Source organism: Hyla sarda, chromosome 6, assembly GCF_029499605.1.
Source record: "Hyla sarda isolate aHylSar1 chromosome 6, aHylSar1.hap1, whole genome shotgun sequence".
NCBI classification, from domain to species: Eukaryota; Metazoa; Chordata; class Amphibia; order Anura; family Hylidae; genus Hyla; species Hyla sarda.
In genome coordinates this window covers 157,020,642-157,045,509 of record NC_079194.1, presented here as the reverse complement: position 1 = coordinate 157,045,509, position 24,868 = coordinate 157,020,642, and the positions used below count along the sequence as shown (strand labels likewise).

General features: G+C 44.2%; 1 protein-coding gene across 1 annotated transcript in view; it reads right to left on the bottom strand.

Moving 5' to 3' along the window:
• Positions 1-23,443, bottom strand: part of NETO2 (neuropilin and tolloid like 2) — a 49,603-nt gene extending 26,160 nt beyond the window's left edge. The window contains exon 1 of the mRNA XM_056525643.1: positions 22,819-23,443. Within this exon, the coding sequence (XP_056381618.1) occupies positions 22,819-22,852 (34 nt within the window). The 5' untranslated portion in view covers positions 22,853-23,443. The remainder of the gene's footprint in view (positions 1-22,818) is intronic.
• Positions 23,444-24,868: the final 1,425 nt, after the last annotated feature.

The following is a 24,868-nucleotide window of genomic DNA, read 5'->3' as shown; positions in this document are numbered from 1 at the left end:
CTTAAGCAGCAAGTTCAGAATATATAATGATTATTATGCACACAATGATGTCACAATAGGGCGACAATGCACATGTACACATGGGAAATTTTGTCTCACAATAGTCTAACTTTTTTGTGTATGCCTTATTTGCACAAATATGTGCATCTTTTGTGCCATTTTAGGTTACTCCCACAAAGTTGGCAAGCCTTAGAAGGAATTAGCTGAAGTGTTGTGGTAATGAATGCTTGCAATTAACTTTTCAGTTTCCAGCTTATGGACAACCACAGTTGCACTAAATTTATAAAATTGAGTGCATGTTGTAAATACATTTACAGGAGTAATCTACTCAGTGACATTATAGGAAATACGGTTCATGCAGGGCTGGTGAAGGGATTTTTGCCACCCTAGGTGAAAGCTAATTCTGCCACCCCTTGACCCCTCCCTTTGACACACCCCACCTTACTACTGGGGTGACACACTGTAGAAAACCACATCCTCATGAGACAGATGTGCGCACAATGTCAGGCCATGCCTGTCTGGCCTCGGAGGTGGCACTGCGCTCCTCCAGCTGGCTGTAGAATGCAGATTATTATGGTACCGGGGGGGGGGTGGCTGGGTGGGTGCTTCGGATGAGCGGCGGGTGCTTTGGATGCTGGCTGGCTACTAACTTTCTTGCAGTAAGCAGAGTGGCGTCCCCATCAAGAGGGCGCTCTAGGCAGCTGCCTATTTTGACTATAGGCAGAACCGGCCCTAGGTCCATGCACACTAAAAAGAGAAATTACACCTGGAAATTCTGGTGCAATGTAATTCCAATGCACATTGTACACTATGGAATTTCAGAGGCAGAGCGTTTTGCTGCTAAAGTTCACCCGCCAAAAGAGTGAACATGTTTATTCTTTCGGTCGAATACAGAGTGGACTACATTGCTGGCTATGAGGAACTAATTCAGTCACTGCAGGCCGCCCTCAGGAACTCCACCCAGAGTTAATCCAGGCGGAGATTTCGTAGTATGCATAAACCCTTATGGAGTCAGTGATTTCACAATATATGGATATTTCCCTCTGTGATATTAAGGAGCACAAGCATAACACATACAAAAAAGATCATTATGGACACTGTGATATCAGAGCAAAGCAAACAATGTTACCATGCAGCTATAATAAACACATGAGGTTACAGAAGATGGATAATGCAATGATGTCAGAGGACAAAAAGAATACAAAACATGATGCATCCTTCTATTGTCCATAGTCATAGGTAACTGCTGTTGGACCCCATTACAGCTGTATTGCCTGCTATCCTGCCGTTATGCCTCATGACTTTGTTGTGTGCTATATTAGTTGCCACTCAGCTTTACTGGAAGTAGATTTCACTAAGAAGAAGCTGAGTAAAACATAGCAGAATAACATGACATGTTTGGGCTGTTGATGGTCTGGTTCCCTTTAAACCTAAGAATGATAATTAACATGGAGCTCTACCTTTAGCAGTAGGTGGGAAAATGTCTATACTTCCCAGCTGCTGAGTTTTGGGGGCGGGGCCGTGTGTCGGCGTGACTGTGATGCACGGCTCCGCCTCCAAAACTCACTACACGCATAGGGCTGCCACCGGAAAGCCCTGTGTGTATAATGAGCAAGGAATATGTAGTGTATTTCCCGCTGCTGCCATAAATTTTGCGCAGCATTAAATATGCTGCGTATACGCCCTGTGGGAACGCACCCTTAAGGGTCTGTTCACATGTGTTTTTTTGCTGCAGATTTGCTGTCCCTTAAATTCAATGAGTAGTAAAATTTGCTACAGCAAATCCGCAGCAGAAAATACACACGTGAGAACGTACCCTAAGACCAGCTCTTGTGTCTGCTGATTCCCCTCAACATCTACCTCTCAAAATAAAGCGTCTTAAATTCCACAAACTGCACAACCTTCTGTTCATTTTTTAATTTGCTAAATGGAGATCTCGCTATGAGAAGTCTGCGCAGAATGAACCGCTGCTGGTTATAGGTTTTGTGTTTAATAATTTTAGAAACAATTACTGCAGGTTTAATGGAAATTAATGATGCCGCTTTAGTTCAGAACGTTTAATTGGATTCAAACTTTCAATCAATGGAAATTAAAAAAGACAATTTGAAGCCAGGTCCTGATATGAAAAACTGCAATTATAATCTCTGATTGAGTTACCGGCATGAACTGTACAAATTATATTATTACTGGTTTTTATGCAGATGGTAAAATATGGTATTAATTGCAGAGTAGTTTTCTACCCGCTCCCCCTTTGAAGAACTTTTTGGTATGTCACAGTTTAAATGGTAAATTACTCCACCAGATGTTTACTGACCCTGTGTCCTACTCCAATAGCACCCAGAGCCGCATTCATAATTCTGCAGGACATAATCAGAGCTTAGTTTGCAGTTATATGGTGTTAGGTTTCATGGTTCACTTTAGAGAGCAGATAAACCATTAAATTGGAAATGTAGATTTGAATGTGACATATAGGGTAAACCAACTATGTAAAGAAAAGGGGGGGAGGTCGAGACAAGTAACACGTTTGTAATATTAATAGTGATTACAATATGATATATTGTTATATATAGATATTGATATATACAATATAATGTTCTCAGAATAGCTTTCTGCAGGGCAAACTCATAAAATTCTCCGCTAGGTTAGTAAATGAATCCTTCCCACCTAATTATGGAATTACTCTTATATAATGACATTGCAAAAAGGGCAAAAGTGGCATCTTAAAGGAACACTAGCTCTGCGGTTTTTCTTATCTCCATTTGCTGTGCAGGAAAATTCAATGCATTGTATTTCAGGTGCAAGAGGGTATGACTGTATTGTTCGTCAGTGAAATGAGTGACGCAGCCACTACTTTATATCATAATCTCCAATGCTCAGAACCTCTGGGAATAGTCCTATAAGGCCTTCTGTAGTCGTCACTCATTTGATGACTATTACAAGCACAAGAATTAGCAGCCTGGCTTAGCTCCTGTAGCAGGGTAAAGATTCAGTAAAGATTTTCCCTGTGTCATGCTGGATGGAGGAAGCGCGATTCACAATGATTAGTTCTGTTCCTAGGCATCCACAGGAAGCGGGTCTAGGTGCCCGAACAAAGGCAGCATTTATAATTGTGCATATATTGTGACTCTGCATAGGACTGATAAATAGAGTTAGGAAGGGGCCACACTGTGGCAGATTTACTAATCCTATTTTAAATCAACTGGTGCCAGAAAGTTAAACAAATTTGTAAATTACTTCTATTAAAAAATCTTAACCCTTCCAGTACTTATCAGCTGCTGTATGCTCCAGAGGAAGTTCTTTTCTTTTTGAATTTTCTTACTGTCTGACCACAGTGCTCTCTGCTGACACCTTTGTCCATTTTAGGAACTGTCCAGAGTAGAAGCAAATCCCCATAGCAAACCTCTCATGCTCAGGACAGTTCCTAAAATGGACAGAGGTGTGAGCAGAGAGCACTGTGGTCAGACAGAAAGGAAATTCAAAAAGCAAAAAGCTTCCTGTGGACCATACAGCAGCTGATATATTTATTGTAAGGATAAAGATTTTTTAATAGAAGTAATTAAAAAATCTGTTTAACTTTCTGGCATCAGTTGATAAAAAAAAAAGGCTTACCAGGGGAGTACCCCTTTTAAGACATAAACAAATTAGTCAGCCAAAATGTGCTAAATGTATCACTGTGGCACACACTGCGTGAATGGCACATCTTGCAAGAAGTTAGATTTTTTTTCTTACTTACACTACACAGAGGTCATTATTACTATGTAGGGCTCAGGAGGCAATATTATTATATGGGGCACAGAGGGAACTATTACTATATATGGGCACAGGGCATTATATTTTGTATGGAAGAACAGAGGGTATTACTACTGGTGTAGGAGGCACAATGGGGCATTATTTCTGTATGGGGCACTATTACTGCATGGGGGCATTATTACATGGTTTCTGTTATCCTTTTATTTACATGTTGCCAATCCTTCTGGTCATTTTTTATTTACATGCGTGCTGTGCCCCTGGGTCTGGGACATTGGCACCAACTATTATTCGGAATGGCAATAGTGCTGTATCACACACATATATCTCTATATACAGTCATGGCCGTAAATGTTGGCACCCCTGAAATATTTCAAGAAAATGAAGTATTTCTCACAGAAAAGGATTGCAGTAACACATGTTTTACTATACACATGTTTATTCCCTTTGTGTGTATTGGAACTAAACCAAAAAAGGGAGGAAAATGGATGGCAACAAAGTGCCGGAGAGTGGTAAAGTGGCCAGCAATGAGTCCAGATCTAAATCCCATTGAACACCTGTGGAGAGATCTTAAAATTGCTTTTGGGAAAAGGCGCCCTTCCAATAACAGAGACCTGGAGCAGTTTGCAAAGGAAGAGTGGTCCAACATTCCGGCTGAGAGGTGTAAGAAGCTTATTGATGGTTATAGGAAACGACTGATTTCAAATATTTTTTCCAAAGGGTGTGCAACCAAATATTAAGTTAAGGGTGCCAATGATTTTGTCCAGAACATTTTTGGAGTTTGGTGTGACATTATGTCCAATTTGCTTTTTTTCCTCCCTTTTTGGTTTAGTTCCAATACACACAAAGGGAATAAACATGTATAGCAAAATATTTCATTTTCTTGTTTACGGCCATGACTGTGTGTGTGTGTATATATGTATATATATATATATATATATATATATATATATTCAGCAAAACATGCTTGTGCCCCAGATCTTTTTAGATTCTAGTGGCACCTTCTGTCAACAATTTTTTCTCTTCAAAAAGCAACTTTGGTTGTTCTTTGTACCACTTGTACTGTATATGTTGCAACATGAGGATACACTAGAGACGCAGACTTCAAATTCAATGACTACATACATGCCCCCTTTTTTTTCCAACCCCAGCACATAGACCCAGGCTAGATATGTCGTTGCTTTTTTTTTTTTTTTTTACTAGTTGTCAGGAAACTAGTCCTCAATATGTATTGAGCCTGTCTCCTGGGCTTGACCGATTACCCGTTCACAATACACAGCTACTTCAGCTACTTATTTCTAAACACGACAGTTCCTCTTACCAATTTAAAAGCTGTGTGGCTTCTTTCAGTCATGTATTCAAGGGCCCCCACAGTGCTTTTTTGCTCTCTCAATCTCCTTGGATCCCTTAGTCCCACTGCTAGCATACAATGGGCCTTACCTGGGATGCTTTGCTGCTTTCTGGAATCTTAAAGGGGTTATCCAGGAAAAAACTATTTTTTATATATATATATATATATATATATATATATATATATATATATATATATCATCTGGCTCAAGAAAGTTAAACAGATTTTTAAATTACTTCTATTAAAAAATCTTAATCCTTTCAGTACTTTTAAGCTTCTGAAGTTGAGTTGTTCTTTTCTGTCTAAGTGCTCTCTGATGACACGTGTCTCGGGAACTGTCCCAAGTAGAAGCAAATCCCCATAGCAAACCTATTCTACTCTGTGCAGTTTCCCAGACAAGCAGAGATGTCAGCAGAGAGCACTGTTTTCAGACAGAAAATAACAAGTCAACTTCAGCAGCTGATAATTATTGGAAAGAATAAGATTCTTTAATAGAAGTAATTAACAAATCTGTTTAACTTTCTGGAGCCAGTTGATATATAAAAAAAGTTTTTTCCAGGAATACCCCTTTAACTGCTCTGGTTCTCAGTTAAGGTTCTCTGATCATTTACATTCATGTTCCTCAGCCCCACATACAAATGCTGATGCACAACATCTTTGTCGTGCCATTGTCATGCCAATTTCGGACTCCAATCCCCTCCTGCAGGATGATATTCAAAAACTTTATTCCTAGCATCATCTACTGAAACAGGAAATGGTAATACCACGGAGTGGAACAGTATGCCTGCTCTTACCCAATGAACTAAGTGCATGGAGTCTGTGGGGGTACATACAGTATAAGCCTAACATCACATAATAATGCACATGACATACCAGCATGAGTACAGCAATAACTATTTCTATCAAAGGCACATACAGCACATACACACAGTATTTTGTCGGGAGGTGAAACCATCCCAATACAAATGGAATTGGTTATCCTCACTTGCTGGCTACTATTGCTGTAATTGCAGGTATGTGACCCCATATGCAGATTTATACATAGGTAAAGGACATAGGGCTAGTATGAGCAGGGAGAACCAGCAGGGCCTGCATGTTGTGGAATGGATGGTAAGCTGGTGAGGTGAACACTTGTACTGTCCTAGGGATAGATAGGAACTGGCCATGGATGTGTTGTGTGACTTGCTTCTGACAGTGTAGACTGAGTACATTGTCAGCCTGTAAACAGCTAACTATGGGGCGTTCACAGGGAAGTGGGAGAAATAATTTTTAAGGAAAGGGCTAAACTATGGACGGCCTAAAATTAAGAAGAAGTCCCTAGTCCTCGTGGGCCAGTAAATAACTACAATGATAATTTTTTGCAGTGTAAGCTTGTGATTTTTCTGGAAAGATAGGACTGGCAATACACATATGATGGCTGTTAGCCTCATGATCATTCAACTGTCAGCAATCTTACCTGATCTCCCCATACACATCCACTCTTGGCTCGGCCAAGCTGTCAATGTGTTCTCAATGGGGAGAGGAGAGATAGAAGCTGCAAGACTCCTCAGGTGGCGGCTTATCTCCCTGAGAACAAGTGGATGGGGAAATTGAAATCTGGTGTGCCTAATCCTTATCTCCCATCAGGGAAGAGTTGTAAGGCCCCTACACACATTGGATAGTTGGGGTCCAGGAGACAGCAACATTGGCAATTATGGGTGAGACATAGTACTTTAACACCCATATATCAGTTAGCACATTGTGATCTGTTGTGACGGTCTGAGGGCAGGTGTTAGATAGTAACTCCTATTTGGGAACACTTCAGTGCCATACTTGCCTATTACTCTTTATCATGTGTGTGAACTTGATATGTGGGACCCATAATTGGGGAGTAAGAGTGATTATTTTTTTATAGATTATCAATAAAGAATATAATTTTTAGTTATAAAATATCAACTTGGTTTGCTTAAGTGTACAACAAATTGGATAGTTACCTGGTGCTGCCAAAATTGGCAAAAACATGTTTAATGTGTTTGGCCAGCTTAAAGGGGTACTCCGGTGGAAAACAACATTTTTAAAATCAACAGGTGCAACAAAGTTAAACAGATTTGTAAATGACTTCTATTTAAAAATCTTAAACCTTCCAGTACTTATCAGCTGCTGTATACTAAGTTCTTTTAAGTAAGGAAGTTCTTTTTTTTATTTTATTTATTTTCAGTCTGACCACAGTGCTCTCTGCTGACACCTGTCCGTATCAGGAACTGCCCAGAGCAGAAGAGGTTTGCTATGAGGATTTGCTTGTTCTCTGCACAGTTCCTGACATGGACAGAGGTGTCAGCAGAGAGAAGAGGTAAAAGAATCCCGGCACATGATATTGCCTAAATCACCTTTGGCGTTTTATTCACACAGATACTATGGAAGAGCAGAATTGGGACACGCAGGATGCGTTTCAGCCAGCTGGTGACCTTCATCAACTGGACCAAAACACATCCTGCGTGAGGCAATTCTGCTCTTTTTGAGCCAAAGCCAGAAGTGTATTTAAAAGGAATGGGAAATATAAAGTAAGGACTTCTCCCCCCTCCCCCCCTACTGGATCCACTTCTGACTTTGGCTCAAAAATTGCAGTGGCAGTTTAAAAAAAAAAAAACGCCATAAAAAAAGCTGTGTTGAAACCTAGCCTTACAATTATTACATTAAGAAAATGGAAGAGAGCAATAGTGAGGAATTCAAGTTACCCACAAATTATTTCCATTCACAGAATAGGGGTGACATTGAAAGTACCCAGTATTCTGCAAATAAGACATAGGGGCACAGGAAGCTGACTGCCAATATAACAGCCCCTCTACTCTCTCTATACATTAACTAACATAACCAAGAGATCAATTCCCAAGTGCTGTTCTCCTCTATAATCCACATTTCTTTCACTTGTAAAGGGGCTCTTACGGTAACAGAGGTATATTATTTACCCAGAAAGCAATTCCCTAATATACAAGCATATATTTCCCACAAAGCTACAGTCATACACAGTGGCCAACATTCATCATTGTAGGTGTAAGTGAAGCATTTTTCTACACCTTTTTTTTTGTGCGCTGATAATGTGTAGCAGCACCAAATTTATTAAATGGTCACAGAGCATTTGATAAGTTTTGTGCAGGTCACATTATCTGGAATTTCACTCTTCACATACACCAAAAAGCTAAGTCTGGGCTGGTGTAGTGGCTTTGCGCCTTTTATTTTTTTATTTTTATCAAATCTTTATTTTTCATTTTAATGAATACACCATACAAATGTACATTCGCAGGGATACTATCACATCAGTCCATTGTGTACTAGTTTCTCTGCTACAACATAGACCAACACGTAAGATATTATATAAAATACAACCTCAATAAACAAAATAATCCCCCAAGATTGGCTATTGTATTGTCGACGCAGCAGTCGGCTGTAAGCTGTTTAGGGGAAAGAAGCATAAGTATCCCCGTTGACATAACAAATAAAGAAAGATCAACAAGGGGATTTAGAGGAGGGAGTTATAGTAAAGGAACCAGACAAAATAAACGTACACATTAACATAGAATGACTAAGGGGCGCACTGATAAACAGACAAGTACAAAACAAGAGACAGGGGAAAAGGGAGGGGGTGGAAGATAAGAGGTGGGAATAAGAATGGAAAAGTAAAGTATGGGGGAGGGGGAGGGGAGGGTGAACGTTTTAGGGTGGGATTGTTGGCGGCTAGTGGATAATTTGAGTAGGAATGAGGTGTGAATTCTGCAGCAAATTAGCTGTGCTAGTATCATGAGAAAAATGGATGTTCACCGTCACAGTGTGAGTATGAAATAAGGATTAATGAGGTTCATTAGATGTGAGGGCCGCTGTGTCATCAGTACCCCAGGTATCTTTATTTGAGTATCTAAAAGTAAGCAGGGGTAACCACAGACGTCAGAAGGAGACATAAGAGTGATCACTCCAACTTGAAAGTTCCTCTATTTGACATATCTGTGCCACCTTTTGCAACCACTGTCGGGCAGTAGGAGCCGTAGACTGTAACCATAACATTGGAATTAGAGCCTTACTGCTGACAATAAATGAGCCAGAAGCGATCACTTGTGCATTTGGCATTTGGTTGTCGGTAGCAACACCAAGGGTGCAGTAAGAACAACCTGGCAGCCTTAAATTTTGTTAATGTGTGATTCAATGTCCTCCCAATATCCCGCAATAACTGGGCAGCTCCTTCAAATGTGTGAGAGAGTACCCTTAGGCCCTAGGCATCTACAACATTTGTCTGAGTTAGATAAGCCCCAATGGTGAAGGAGTTCTGGCGTGTAATACCACCTGGAAAGCAATTTGAAGTGACCCTCCTGCAGGTGTACACACCTTGAAAAGACATGAGAGTTTTTAATTATTTTCAACTTATCCACATCCGTCAACTGTATGTCAAGCTCTTTCCTAAGATGAGATATATAGAGGTGTATGAGCCTCTAAGGTAGTAGATAGCTGAGCTCGGATCATGGATAGTTTGATCTTCATTAGTGGTGAAGCAAGTGCTATCTTTTCTAGCCAGTTAAGATCAGAACCAATGCCATACAACTTAAGAAGTGATGCACAAGAGGAAGGAAGTAAGACCTGTAGGGTATCCTGCACTGGTGGTGTATTCAAATGGCACAAGTCCTAAGTGGTGAATTTGTACAAAATGGGGCTCACTGATTTTTCCTGGGGGTTTAGTACGTATGGCACCAAAGAGCCCAGTAAAGCTAGCGTGTGTATTTACTGTTAACCATGAGAGTGCCATGCAAAAGAGGATTCGTTATGTACGTAAGAATCCATTTAGAAGGTAGCCAGAGCGCCCCTTTCTTTGTGATTCCATTAACCACCAACTGATAATTCTCTACCTCCTGACCATGTAGAAGGCTTGAACCAGCTACTATTTCCACCCATCTCTGCAGGTGCATTGCTTTGTAAAGTTGCTCAATATCTGGGACACCTATCCCTCCCTGTGTTTTTCTTTTGGTCAAGAGACCATATGGCAGCTGTGGCTTCCTAGATGTCCATAAGAACTGGATAAAAATTTTCTTCCACTAATGGAGTTATCTGGCAGGGTTAAGCTATAGGGACCATACGTTAAATGTATAATATTGATGGAACTATGTATGTTTGGAGTAAATCTGTTTTTTTGAGCCTGGTTAGCAGCAGGACATAATTAAACTCAAAAAGTTTATCTAGAGAGTGGGGTAGTGAAATTCCCAGGTGGGTAATGCTCTTGGAAGGGCATTTAAAGGGTGAAGAACGTTGTAACTGAGATGCTAAGTGGTCAGGGACAAATATATTCAAGATCTCAGACTTGGTATAGTTTACTTTGAAGTTGGAGAGCAACCCATAATGGTCCAGAATTCTTTTGATCCTAGGTAGAGCCTCTACTGGATTTGTGGGAATGATCAAGAGATCGTCCGCAAATGCTGCTGTGAGGTGAGTATGTCCCCCAACTTCTAAGCCTTTGATGACAGTGTTTTGTCTCAATGTTTGAAGTAAGGTTTCCATAGCTAAAATATAAAGTGATGGGGACATGGGGGCAGCCCTGTGTTGTCCCATTACTTATGGCAAAAGAGGGTGATAGAGTGCCATTGACAGTGATGCGTGCGCTCGGATTACTATATAGGGACATGATCGCAGTGATTAGTGGTGTTGGGAACCCACATTTAGCTAGCGTCTGTTGCAGGTAATCCCACGCCACTCTATTGAATGCCTTTTGATATGCTTCTGTTCCTAACAAAATGAGAGGTGTGTTATTTGACTTGGCATAGTGGATAAGGTGCATCACTCTATAAGCATTATGTATACCTTCTCTCTTGTTAACAAATCCTGTTTGGTCTGGATGTATGAGATTAGGTAAGAAGTTCCCCATCCGTGTAGCTAATATTTTTGCCCAGATCTTAATGTCCAGGTTAAGAAGGGAGATCAGGCGATAGCTAGTGCATAGCTTCTCATCTTTCCCCTCTTTAGGTAAAATTGTGATATAGGCTTCTAAAGCCTGAGGGGGGAGCGGTGTCCCTGAAAGAAGTGCATTACACCATTGAGTGATGCAAGGTAACAGAACAGGCAAGAAGGTTTTGTCTCCATGCATAAAAAGTTTCTGTTTAAATCTGATCGCATTGGCAGTGTAGATTTGGTGTAGGAGGTATTTCAGTTGTTCTGGTATGGTTTTTAGATTCGCGGATTCTGCAGTCTGGGTTGACACACTACTCCGTTGTTCCAAATCTGAAATTTGGTTAAGGAGTTCTTTAATACGCTTACTACGTTCTTTTTTTTTTTTTTTTACTCTGGAGCCCAAAGCAATAAGCAAGCTTCTAATGGTCTCCCAGACCACAGGCCACGACACGTCAGGCGTTAAATTAGGCTCAAAAAAGGATTGTAAGTGGTTTGTCAAGTTAGCTGCAGCTTCCTCCTTTGTCAATAGTGTGTCATTAAGCCTCCATGTCCACTCCCTTCTAGGTAAGTGGCTCAGAGCAAACGTTGTGTATACAGGTGAGTGATCAGACAGAGTTTTAGGGCCTATTTCTGAAGACTCTAGTGATTGCATGATACTCTCATGGCAAAAAACATAATCTAGGCGCTGTGCTGAATTATGAGGAACTGAGGAAAAAGTGTAAGTTCTGTCTCCTGGGTGAGTAGTTCGCCACGTGTCCACTAATCCCAGTTGCCTTAGTTAGTTACGGAGAGTACACAGAGCTACCAAGGGGATCACTGAACGTCTTGTAGAGGAGTCCCAAAAAGGGTCCAATACCACGTTGAGATCCGTGCCCATCAATATCGGGCCTTCTGCAAATACTTTTAGATCATCCAGCGTCCTTAGCAGCCAAGGCACTTGGTTTTTGTTAAGTGGGTATATAGATGCTATGGTGTATGTCATTGAACCAATTCTACCTTTTAGAAATAATGCTCTGCCATCGGAGGTGTCAAATTGGTCTTGACAGTCGAATGGAACATCTTTATGAATCGCTATGGCAACCCCTCTCGATGAGGAATTCGTGCTTCCACTATGAAATCAGGAAGATAAATAGTTAGTAGGCATATTTGGAATTCTATCTTTTTTCAGTATTGTTTCCCGCAAAAAGGCCATTGAGATTCCCTCCTTTTTGAAGAGTGAGATGACCCCATGGCATTTGCTAGGAGAATTAAACCCTTTGACATTGTATGTAAGGCATTTCAAGGAAGCCATTTGGTTACAAAATATGTCTTATCTAAGAGATGAGACTTTATGAAGCTGCACACGAAGTAAGGGGAAAATAACTTATTGATGTTAGTGTCACGATGCCGGCTGGCAGGTAGTGGATCCTCTGTGCCAGAGAGGGATTGGCGTGGACCGTGCTAGAGGATCGGTTCTAAGTCACTACTGGTTTTCACCAGAGCCCGCCGCAAAGCGGGATGGTCTTGCTGCGGCGGTAGTGACCAGGTCGTATCCCCTAGCAACGGCTCAACCTCTCTGGCTGCTGAAGATAGGCGCGGTACAAGGGAGTAGACAGAAGCAAGGTCGGACGTAGCAGAAGGTCGGGGCAGGCAGCAAGGATCGTAGTCAGGGGCAACGGCAGAAGGTCTGGAATCACAGGCAAGGAACACACAAGGAACGCTTTCACTGGCACTAGGGCAACAAGATCCGGCGAGGGAGTGAAGGGGAAGTGAGGTGATATAGGGAAGTGCACAGGTGTAAACACTAATTGGAACCACTGCACCAATCAGCGGTGCAGTGGCCCTTTAAATCGCAAAGACCCGGCGCGCGCGCGCCCTAGGGAGCGGGGCCGCGCGCGCCGGGACAGAACTGACGGGGAGCGAGTAAGGTACGGGAGCCGGGGTGCGCATCGCGAGCGGGCGCTACCCGCATCGCGAATCGCATCCCGGCCGGAGGTGGTAACGCAGCGCCCCGGGTCCGTGGAACCGACCGGGGCGCTGCAGTGAGGGAAGTGTAGCGAGCGCTCCGGGGAGGAGCGGGGACCCGGAGCGCTCGGCGTAACAGTACCCCCCCCCTTGGGTCTCCCCCTCTTCTTGGGGCCTGAGAACCTGAGGATCAGACTTTTGTCCAGGATATTGTCCTCAGGTTCCCAGGACCTCTCTTCTGGACCACAACCCTCCCAATCCACTAAAAAAAAAGTTCTTCCCCTGACCTTTTTAGAGGCCAAAATCTCTTTAACAGAGAAGATGTCCGAGGAGCCGGAAACAGGAGTGGGAGGAACAGATTTAGGAGAAAAACGGTTGAGGATGAGAGGTTTAAGAAGAGAGACGTGAAAGGCATTAGGGATACGAAGAGAAGGAGGAAGAAGAAGTTTGTAAGAGACAGGATTAATTTGACACAAAACTTTAAAAGGACCAAGATAGCGTGGTCCCAACTTATAGCTCGGGACACGGAAACGGACATATTTAGCGGAGAGCCATACCTTGTCTCCAGGGGAAAAAATGGGAGGAGCTCTTCTTTTCTTATCTGCGAATCTCTTCATGCGAGAAGAAGCCTGTAAGAGAGAATTTTGGGTCTCTTTCCATATGGTGGAAAGATCACGAGAAATTTCATCCACAGCGGGCAGACCAGAGGGCAAGGGGGTAGGGAGGGGGGGAAGAGGGTGACGGCCGTACACCACGAAAAACGGAGATTTGGAGGAAGATTCAGAGATTCTGAAATTATACGAGAATTCGGCCCAAGGTAGAAGATCTGCCCAGTCATCCTGGCGGGAGGAAACAAAATGTCGTAAATAGTCACCCAAGATCTGGTTAATTCTCTCTACTTGTCCATTGGATTGAGGATGGTATGCAGAAGAAAAATTTAATTTAATCTTGAGTTGTTTACAGAGAGCCCTCCAGAATTTAGACACAAATTGGACGCCTCTATCCGAGACGATCTGTGTAGGCAACCCGTGAAGACGAAAAATGTGTACAAAAAATTGTTTAGCCAACTGAGGCGCTGAAGGAAGACCAGGAAGAGGGATGAAATGTGCCATTTTGGAGAATCGATCAACGACCACCCAAATAACAGTGTTGCCATGGGATGGGGGTAAGTCAGTAATAAAATCCATACCAATCAGAGACCAAGGTTGTTCGGGGACAGGTAGAGGATGAAGAAAACCAGCGGGCTTCTGGCGAGGAGTCTTATCCCGGGCACAGATAGTGCAGGCTCGCACAAAGTCCACCACATCAGTCTCTAGAGTCGGCCACCAATAGAAGCGAGAGATGAGTTGCACAGATTTCTTGATGCCCGCATGACCTGCGAGATGGGAGGAGTGACCCCATTTGAGGATCCCAAGGCGTTGGCGTGGAGAAACAAAGGTCTTTCCTGGAGGAGTTTGCCTGATGGAGGCTGGAGAAGTGGAAATCAGGCAGTCAGGAGGAATGATGTGTTGAGGAGAGAGTTCAATTTCAGAGGCATCTGAGGAACGAGAGAGAGCATCGGCCCTAATGTTTTTATCAGCAGGCCGAAAGTGAATTTCAAAATTAAATCGGGCAAAGAACAGAGACCACCTGGCCTGACGAGGATTCAGCCGTTGGGCAGACTGGAGGTAGGAGAGGTTCTTGTGATCGGTGTAAATAATAACTGGAAATCTTGATCCCTCCAGCAGATGCCTCCATTCCTCAAGTGCTAATTTAATGGCTAGAAGCTCTCGATCCCCGATGGAGTAGTTCCTCTCCGCCGGAGAGAAGGTCCTGGAAAAAAAACCACAAGTAACAGCATGCCCGGAAGAGTTTTTTTGTAGAAGGACAGCTCCAGCTCCCACTGAGGAGGCATCAACCTCCAATAGGAAGGGTTTAGATGGGTCAGGTCTGGAGAGCACGGGAGCCGAAGAAAAGGCAGACTTGAGTCGTTTAAAGGCGTCTTCCGCTTGAGGAGGCCAAGACTTGGGATCGGCATTTTTTTTTGTTAAAGCCACAATAGGAGCCACAATGGTAGAAAAATGTGGAATAAATTGCCTGTAATAATTGGCGAACCCCAAAAAACGTTGGATGGCACGGAGTCCGGAGGGGCGTGGCCAATCTAAGACGGCAGAGAGTTTATCTGGGTCCATTTGTAGTCCCTGGCCAGAGACCAAGTATCCTAGAAAAGGAAGAGATTGGCATTCAAACAGACATTTCTCTATTTTGGCATAGAGTTGATTATCACGAAGTCTCTGAAGAACCATACGGACATGCTGGCGGTGTTCTTCAAGATTGGCAGAAAAAATCAGGATATCGTCCAGATATACAACAACACAGGAGTATAGTAGATCACGAAAAATTTCATTAACAAAGTCTTGGAAGACGGCAGGGGCGTTGCATAGACCAAAGGGCATGACCAGATACTCAAAGTGTCCATCTCTGGTGTTAAATGCCGTTTTCCATTCATCCCCCTCTCTGATGCGGATGAGATTATAAGCACCTCTTAAGTCCAGTTTGGTAAAAATATGGGCACCTTGGAGACGATCAAAGAGTTCAGAGATGAGGGGTAGGGGGTAGCGGTTCTTAACCGTGATTTTATTAAGACCGCGGTAGTCAATGCAAGGACGTAGAGAGCCATCTTTTTTGGACACAAAGAAAAATCCGGCTCCGGCAGGAGAGGAGGATTTACGGATAAAGCCCTTTTTTAAATTTTCTTGGACGTATTCAGACATGGCAAGAGTCTCTGGGACGGACAGAGGATAGATTCTGCCCCGGGGTGGAGTAGTGCCCGGGAGGAGGTCAATGGGACAATCATAAGGCCTGTGAGGAGGTAGAGTCTCAGCTTGTTTTTTGCAAAAAACGTCCGCAAAGTCCATATAGGCCTTAGGGAGACCGGTTACATGAGGAAGCACAGGGACACGGCAAGGTTTACTGGGAACCGGTTTTAAGCAGTCCTTGGAACAAGAGGGCCCCCAACTCTTGATCTCCCCAGTGGACCAATCCAGGATTGGGGAATGGAGTTGAAGCCAGGGAAGTCCAAGAAGGATTTCAGAAGTGCAATTGGGGAGGACCAACAGTTCAATCCTCTCGTGATGAGATCCGATGCACATTAGAAGGGGCTCCGTGCGGAAACGTATAGTACAGTCCAATCTTTCATTGTTTACACAATTGATGTAGAGGGGTCTGGCGAGACTGGTCACCGGGATGTTGAACCTGTTGACGAGAGAGGCTAAGATGAAATTTCCTGCAGATCCAGAGTCCAAGAAGGCCACAGCAGAGAAGGAGAAGGCAGAGGCAGACATCCGCACAGGCACAGTAAGACGTGGAGAAGCAGAGTAGACATCAAGGACTGTCTCACCTTTGTGCGGAGTCAGCGGACGTCTTTCCAGGCGGGGAGGACGGATAGGACAATCCTTCAGGAAGTGTTCGGTACTAGCACAGTACAGGCAGAGATTCTCCAGGCGGCGTCGTGTCCTCTCTTGGGGTGTCAGGCGAGACCGGTCGACCTGCATAGCCTCCACGGCGGGAGGCACAGGAACAGATTGCAGGGGACCAGAGGAGAGAGGAGCCGGGGAGAAGAAACGCCTCGTGCGAACAGAGTCCATATCCTGGCGGAGCTCCTGACGCCGTTCGGAAAAACGCATGTCAATGCGAGTGGCAAGATGGATGAGTTCATGTAGGTTAGCAGGGATTTCTCGTGCGGCCAGAACATCTTTAATGTTGCTGGATAGGCCTTTTTTAAAGGTCGCGCAGAGTGCCTCATTATTCCAGGATAATTCTGAAGCAAGGGTACGGAACTGTACGGCATACTCGCCAACGGAAGAATTACCCTGGACCAGGTTCAACAGGGCAGTCTCAGCAGAAGAGGCTCGGGCAGGTTCCTCAAAGACACTTCGAATTTCCGAGAAGAAGGAGTGTACAGAGGCAGTGACGGGGTCATTGCGGTCCCAGAGCGGTGTGGCCCAAGCCAGGGCTTTTCCAGACAGCAGGCTGACTACGAAAGCCACCTTAGACCTTTCAGTGGGGAACTGGTCCGACATCATCTCCAAGTGTAATGAACATTGGGAAAGAAAGCCACGGCAAAACTTAGAGTCCCCATCAAATTTATCCGGCAAGGATAGTCGTATTCCAGAAGCGGCCACTCGCTGCGGAGGAGGTACAGGAGCTGGCGGAGGAGATGATTGCTGGAGCTGTGGTAGTAACTGTTGTAGCATAACAGTCAGTTGAGACAGCTGTTGGCCTTGTTGCGCAATCTGTTGTGACTGCTGGGCGACCACCGTGGTGAGGTCAGCGACAACTGGCAGAGGAACTTCAGCGGGATCCATGGCCGGATCTACTGTCACGATGCCGGCTGGCAGGTAGTGGATCCTCTGTGCCAGAGAGGGATTGGCGTGGACCGTGCTAGAGGATCGGTTCTAAGTCACTACTGGTTTTCACCAGAGCCCGCCGCAAAGCGGGATGGTCTTGCTGCGGCGGTAGTGACCAGGTCGTATCCCCTAGCAACGGCTCAACCTCTCTGGCTGCTGAAGATAGGCGCGGTACAAGGGAGTAGACAGAAGCAAGGTCGGACGTAGCAGAAGGTCGGGGCAGGCAGCAAGGATCGTAGTCAGGGGCAACGGCAGAAGGTCTGGAATCACAGGCAAGGAACACACAAGGAACGCTTTCACTGGCACTAGGGCAACAAGATCCGGCGAGGGAGTGAAGGGGAAGTGAGGTGATATAGGGAAGTGCACAGGTGTAAACACTAATTGGAACCACTGCACCAATCAGCGGTGCAGTGGCCCTTTAAATCGCAAAGACCCGGCGCGCGCGCGCCCTAGGGAGCGGGGCCGCGCGCGCCGGGACAGAACTGACGGGGAGCGAGTAAGGTACGGGAGCCGGGGTGCGCATCGCGAGCGGGCGCTACCCGCATCGCGAATCGCATCCCGGCCGGAGGTGGTAACGCAGCGCCCCGGGTCCGTGGAACCGACCGGGGCGCTGCAGTGAGGGAAGTGTAGCGAGCGCTCCGGGGAGGAGCGGGGACCCGGAGCGCTCGGCGTAACAGTTAGATGAGAAAATTCCTTGTTTGAGGATTGGAGGTACCCAAAGCTATTGGGAACTATGCGGGAGTCAGTTGTGAAAGGGAGGAATGGAAAAAGGAGAGCGAGGTGGGGGGGGGGGGGGGTAAGGAGAGGTGAGCTACAGTAGCTTAGAGAGTAAGAGAATCAGGAAAGGCACACTAGGAAATATAACACTTAGGGATTACACAAAGACAACACTAAACACCTAAGGGAATGAAGAACAAAGAACAAATGTAGTGTAGCACAAAAGTAAAAAGGTTACAATGGGGGGTAGTAGTCCTGAACCGACAGCCGGTCCGGATCTGTAATCTATCAAAATGTACTGTGATCATAGTGATCAACAGTCATACAACTTTTTAAGGAACTTAAGAGAACTTATACTAGAGGGTCGACATTTATCATTGTCTTTAGACAGTTTTTTGTGTCTAGAAAAGGCGCAAAAAAGATGCAAGCAGGGTTTATTTGCGCCTTTTTTAACCTTTTGGTTTATACATTTCTGCTGATTTTGTGTTGCAATCCACAGATTTTGGCAATACACATGATATGGATGGGTTTTATGAACTGCTCCTATTTGTGAAAAGGTGCATAAAAGGTGCAAAGCCACTGAAAAGTCTCTAAAACTACACCAGCCCAGACTTAGCTTAGCTTTTTGGTGTATGTGAAGAGAGAAATTTCAGATAATGTGACCTTCACAAAATGTATCATGTAAATGCGACCATTTAATAATTTTGGTGCTCCTACACATTACCAGCACCCCAAAAAAAAAAAGGTGTAGAAAAATGCTTCACTTACACCTAGAATGATAAATGCTGGCTGAGATCTATATGTGCCAGGTATAAGGCAGCAGCTTTGCGCCTTTTTTTGCTCCTTTTGACAAAAAGGCACAGTTCATAAAACCCATCTATATCATGCGTATTGCCTAAATCAGTGGATTACAAATCAAGATCAGCAGAAATGTGTAAACCAAAAGGTGCAAAAAAGTACAAAAAAAGACACTTGTGCCAAAATAGCGCCAAATATAGATGCTATTTTGAGTTAAAAAATAAGGGTAAAAACAATGATAAATGCTGGCCTATGTTTTAGAGCATTGGTGTCCAACTTGTGGCTCTCTAGCAGTTAACAATAATAAACTCCTTACAATGTCACAGTCCCCATCACTGAAGATTATTTAATTATTCCCCTATCAAGAAATCTGTGGAGCGTTGTCCTATTCCTGCGGGCTCGGAAAAGCCCTACATGAGAATTTTACTGAGGCAACTGAAGTGGTCCCTATACATTCCCATATAGAAATGCTCCCATAAGTATCTGTAAACCTAAAACAGTGTTCTCTCTCTCGCTCATTGATATAAACTCCACTAAAAACCTGACCAATCATTTACCCTACATACAATGACCCATTTATAGACTACCTGCCAAGAATTTGCTGTTCTGTTGCGTTGTAGGACGATTCCTGCATCTATCTTCCTGCATCAGTTACTGGAATATTCATATCTTTCATATGAACAAATAAAGTCCTATTGGGCAGTTCCGTATTAAGGGTTAACAATAACCATCTATCCTAAAGAAGCCATTATACCTTTCAAGCATCCCCCATTTTAGTGCAAGTTCTCTCACCTGAGTGACAAACTCAAATGACGTCTCCTAAGCAGAAAACAACCAACTTAGTGCAATTGTTAGCACGTTATGACTGATCTCCCTCAAGGAAGTAAGGGTATAGCCAGACCATAGATTATTATAAATGGAACAAGATCATATTAATATCCTAGCAGGTGCATCTACGCTGCCAAGAAGATACATTCAGACTGACAGAATCCTGTTCTGTTGGTGGAAAGTTTATTGGAAATGTTTCAAAACTATCCTGGAAGGATTATATGGAAACCATTTTAAGATATACGTAAACTGTAATCCACATCAATGTGCTGTGAAATCCTATGCTGGCGGTTTTGAAACCACAAGGTCCTACAGTTGAATCCTGACCACGAATGCTGGAACTTGTTGTCCCACAAGAGCTACCGTATAGAGCAGCAAGCTCCCTATTGGCACATGAGGGTGACCCCAAAAGAATGCATCCTAATAATTTGATGGCACAAATGTGCGTTTACTTTTTCATCATTGCCTGTATCTGGAGGTGAATTGACCAAAATAGTTTGTGTCTTTAGGATATATATATATATATATATATATATATATAGCAAACAAATAGGCGACAGCACTCCCATAAGGTGCAAATAAATGGTCTTTATTCACATAAACATGGTGGCATGCTGTCGCCTATTCGTTTGCTACCTGTGGAGATCTGCGACCTGGATCTGTTGTGACTGTGTGCACCCCACCACCCTTAGAAAGATTTACAGGAGTGCTGCTCTCTTTGGATCTTTTATATATATATATATATATATATATATATATATATATATATATATATAAAATAGTGAAGCAAGGCCAAATATCCACCTCAAACCACTGAAAAATGAAATATCAATAACGGGGGTGACTGAATACAATGTACCATACCTTAGACAATGGAGGTTCCTGGAATGGTTCCATAGAACAGTGGTCTCCAAACTGTGGACCTCCAGCTATTGCGAAACTACAACTTCCAGCAGGTCTGGACAGTCAACAGCTGTCCAGGCATGATGGGAGCTTTAGTTTTGCAACAGCTGGAGGTACAAAGTGTGGAGACCACTGCCATAGAGAATGGATCCATCATTGCAGCAGCTATAAGACACTGGCTTGTTTCCCATAATTCTACAATTCTGCTTTCTGTTAAAAAAATAAAAATAAAACCCTGTGTCAGTGACAGACCGGGTGATGCTAACTGAACCACCCTATCCCCATCCATTAATTCAGATGTGCCCTAAAATTCTGAGTGAATCTATCTGCAGAAAGCCTAGCTGGTCAGAAGCCATAATGCCTTCCCCTGGTGAATAGCAGAGCGAGCAATGGGTGACACAGTGTGACTAATAACTTATTGAATTTCTCTTAATAACTGTTGCACATGTGTATTCAATAACATATCCATTACCCAATAGGTTATATTAACTGATTCTATGAGTATCACCACTGTATGTCAATGTGAAAATCAAAACTCTACAAACTGGGGCTTTTAGTGGGTTTCTTGCAATGGATGTAATCAGATTATTGTCATTTGTGGTATCCTGTGTATATTGTACAGAAACTGTGTCAATCAATATTTTCTAGAAGGTATAGAAAATATTGAGAAAGTCTTATCTACAATGCTCTGGGCAGCAAGAATAGTTCCGAACTTTTCCACTAGAGGGCAGTGTAAGACCAAGCAGTCAGTGTTGTATTGTAGCTTGTTGACAAGAGAGTAGTAATAGAGGTATATTGAATACACAGGGGTATATATATATATATATATATATATATATATATATATATATATACCTCTCAGATCAGTGCAACCCCATCAGAGCTAAGGCATGAAGATACTCTGTGACTGCCCAGTGCCAGCCAACCATGCATTCAGAATATTCTTGGCAAGAATATGTGATGTATCCATCTAGGGAAGTGTTTCCCAACCAGGGTGCCTCCAGCTGTTGCAAAACTACAACTCCCAGCATGCCAAAAGGCTGTCCAGGCACGCTGGGAGTTGTAGTTTTGCAACAGCTGGAGGCACCCTGGTTGGGAAACACTGATCTAGGGATAGGTAAAAAGTGATAGGCTGCCTTGTAACTTGTAAATAATTTTCACTGGCAGTCTACAATATCCTGATTTACTGAATAATGCACCTCTTTATATTGGGATGCACCCGAAGGACCTTCATACTGGCACCTCTGGGTCTTGCACCTCTTTATATTGGGATGCACCTGAAGGACCTTCATACTGGCACCCCTGGGTCTTGCACCTCTTTATATTGGGATACACCAGAAGGACCTTCATGCTGGCACCCCTGGGTCTTGCACCTCTTTATATTGGGATGCACCTGAAGGACCTTCATACTGGCGCCCCTGGGTCTTGCACCTCTTTATATTGGGATACACCAGAAGGACCTTCATACTGGCACCCCTGGGTCTTGCACCTCTTTATATTGGGATGCACCCGAAGGACCTTCATACTGGCACCCCTGGCTCTTGCACCTCTTTATATTGGAATACACCAGAAGGACCTTCATACTGGCACCCCTGGCTCTTGCACCTCTTTAGATTGGAATACACCAGAAGGACCTTCATGCTGGCACCCCTGGGTCTTGCAACTCTTTATATTGGGATGCAGCTGAAGGACCTTCATACTGGCACCCCTGGGTCTTGCAACTCTTTATATTGGGATGCAGCTGAAGGACCTTCATACTGGCACCTCTGGGTCTTGCACCTCTTTATATTGGGATGCACCCAAAGGACCTTCATACTGGCACCTCTGGGTCTTGCACCTCTTTATATTGGGATGCACCCGAAGGACCTTCATACTGGCACCCCTGGGTCTTGCACCTATTTATATTGGGATGCACCCGAAGGACCTTAATGCTGGCACCCCTGGGTCTTGCACCTCTTTATATTGGGATGCACCCGAAGGACCTTCATGCTGGCACCCCTGGGTCTTGCACCTCTTTATATTGGGATACACCAGAAGGACCTTCATGCTGGCACCCCTGGGTCTTGCACCTCTTTATATTGGGATGCAGCAGAAGGACCTTCATGCTGGCACCCCTGGGTCTTGCACCTCTTTATATTGGGATACACCAGAAGGACCTTCATGCTGGCACCCCTGGGTCTTGCACCTCTTTATATTGGGATACACCAGAAGGACCTTCATGCTGGCACCCCTGGGTCTTACCTTCTAAGATGAAGTAGACTTTTTCCAGGATCATGATGCCTATTGGGGGGGGTGATGATGAGGAGGGTTAATCCTGAATACTGATGAAGCTTGTAGATGTTCTATATAAAACACTGCTCAGAAATCCAAGCAGGGTGGTCTTCCCATCACATGCCACAGTTGGGGAATCCACAGCAGACAGAGGAGAAGGAGGTCAGGATCTCTTTAGGATGTGGGTCAGATCCTTCAGCATGACAGTACCCTGGAGCCTGCCTTACAGCCCCTGGAAACTTGGTCCCCTGGGCAGGCTGGGGGTCTGTGCTGGGCTCTTCTCTCGGAGATCTGCAGCCCTGGCAGCAGCAACACACAAAGCTGCCCAGCAGCTTCCCAATCCATCAGGATCCTTTTCCTTTTCTGTTCCTTTTCACCCCCAAAAGTAGCTGTTGTCCGGGTCTCAGCTGTGCCCTGGGGATTGATGCAGGGGCTCCATGCTGCCAGGCAGGAAGGAAGATGGTAGGCAGGTGGTAGTAGCTGGGTGCAGAAGCTCAGCAGGGTGGGCTCACGGCTCAAATGAAGAGTTGCCAACAATGAGGCTTATTTAGGATGAGGCTGAATGAGGAGCCAGTGCGCATGCGTCGTCTCTGCTCTCCATCCTACATATAGAGCATTCCCCTTCTGTGTCTGTGCTTTCCCTCCTCCGGGGTCCACACTAGACCCCTGCGTCTACCTGTGCCTCCTACCTGACTGCCCTGCCTCCATTGCTTGTGCCTATATCATATCACATACGTATACTGTGTGTATAGTATCTTTGAGTAGCCGTATTAGTCCAGTGTTTATATATATATATATATATATATATATATATATATATATATATATATATATATATATATATACATACATATATAGGGTCTAACATCCTCCATGTTATACTAAGGTGCATACAGCCCCCCAGATATCTGCGAGAGCCATTGCTTTACCCCTCAGGCTTTAAAGTGCCCCCTGCAGGAGGGATTGGGGTGCACATATACTGGGGTGGGGGGGGGGGGGGGGGGGGGACGTGTTCACAGACCGGAGCAGGAAAGGCGGGAAAGCTGCGCAGCTTCACATTAACCCCTTCCTGGCTGTGCTCCCGCACGGCTTCATTGTACAGATGCCTTTCTTTCGTACCTCCATGGAGAAACCTATTTCCACACGTTTCACGGATTTGCAGTTTGGAGGCAGACACGCATGGCCATATTCCTTCCCTGTCAGCCCACAGTAATGAAGGGTGCAGATATATCCATAGTACCTGAATGTATAGCACTCGATACTGCATAGCTACACACGGGGCTGAGGGACAAAGGTGACACGCTGCACATTAACCCTCTCAGCCTACACTGAGCTTACACACTGTACACTTAGGGGAAACCAAGACAGGTCCCTTTATGGCAGAGCTTCCCAACCAGGGTGCCTCCAGCTGTTGCAAAACTACAACTCCCAGCATGCCTGGACAGCCTTCGGCTGTCCAGGCATGCTGGGAGTTGTAGTTTTGCAACAGCTGGAGGCACCCTGGTTGGGAGACACTGCTCTATGGCTTTAGTAAACGCGAGCGGTTTATCTATTCAAGGCCAGTATATAGGGCTAAAAATACAGCACGGTCCTGCCTATCTTTTCCATAGACAGAGATGAAGAGGGAATATATCACCCCTCTCCCCTTATTCTCATCTGCCGCCATAGCATACACTATCACATTTACTGCACGAAGAGTTTAGGGGTAAAACCTGCAAATTCCAGTGCATGAAATATTCTTTGTGTATATACAGATATAGCACAGCTGAATTTGACATTTATTTTCTTTCTTTGTGCTAAAAACTATCCAATATAGTAGATTTAACTGCAGTTCTATTGATAACTCCAGAGAAATCTAATCTAACTCTCTGATTAATCTGGCTCTGTAATGTACCTTCACAATATGTGGTTATACAACCTCACCCAATGGCCGGCAGTTATCATTGTAGGTGTAAGTGAAGCAGTTATCATTGTAGGTGTAAGTGAAGCATTTATCATTGTAGGTGTAAGTGAAGCAGTT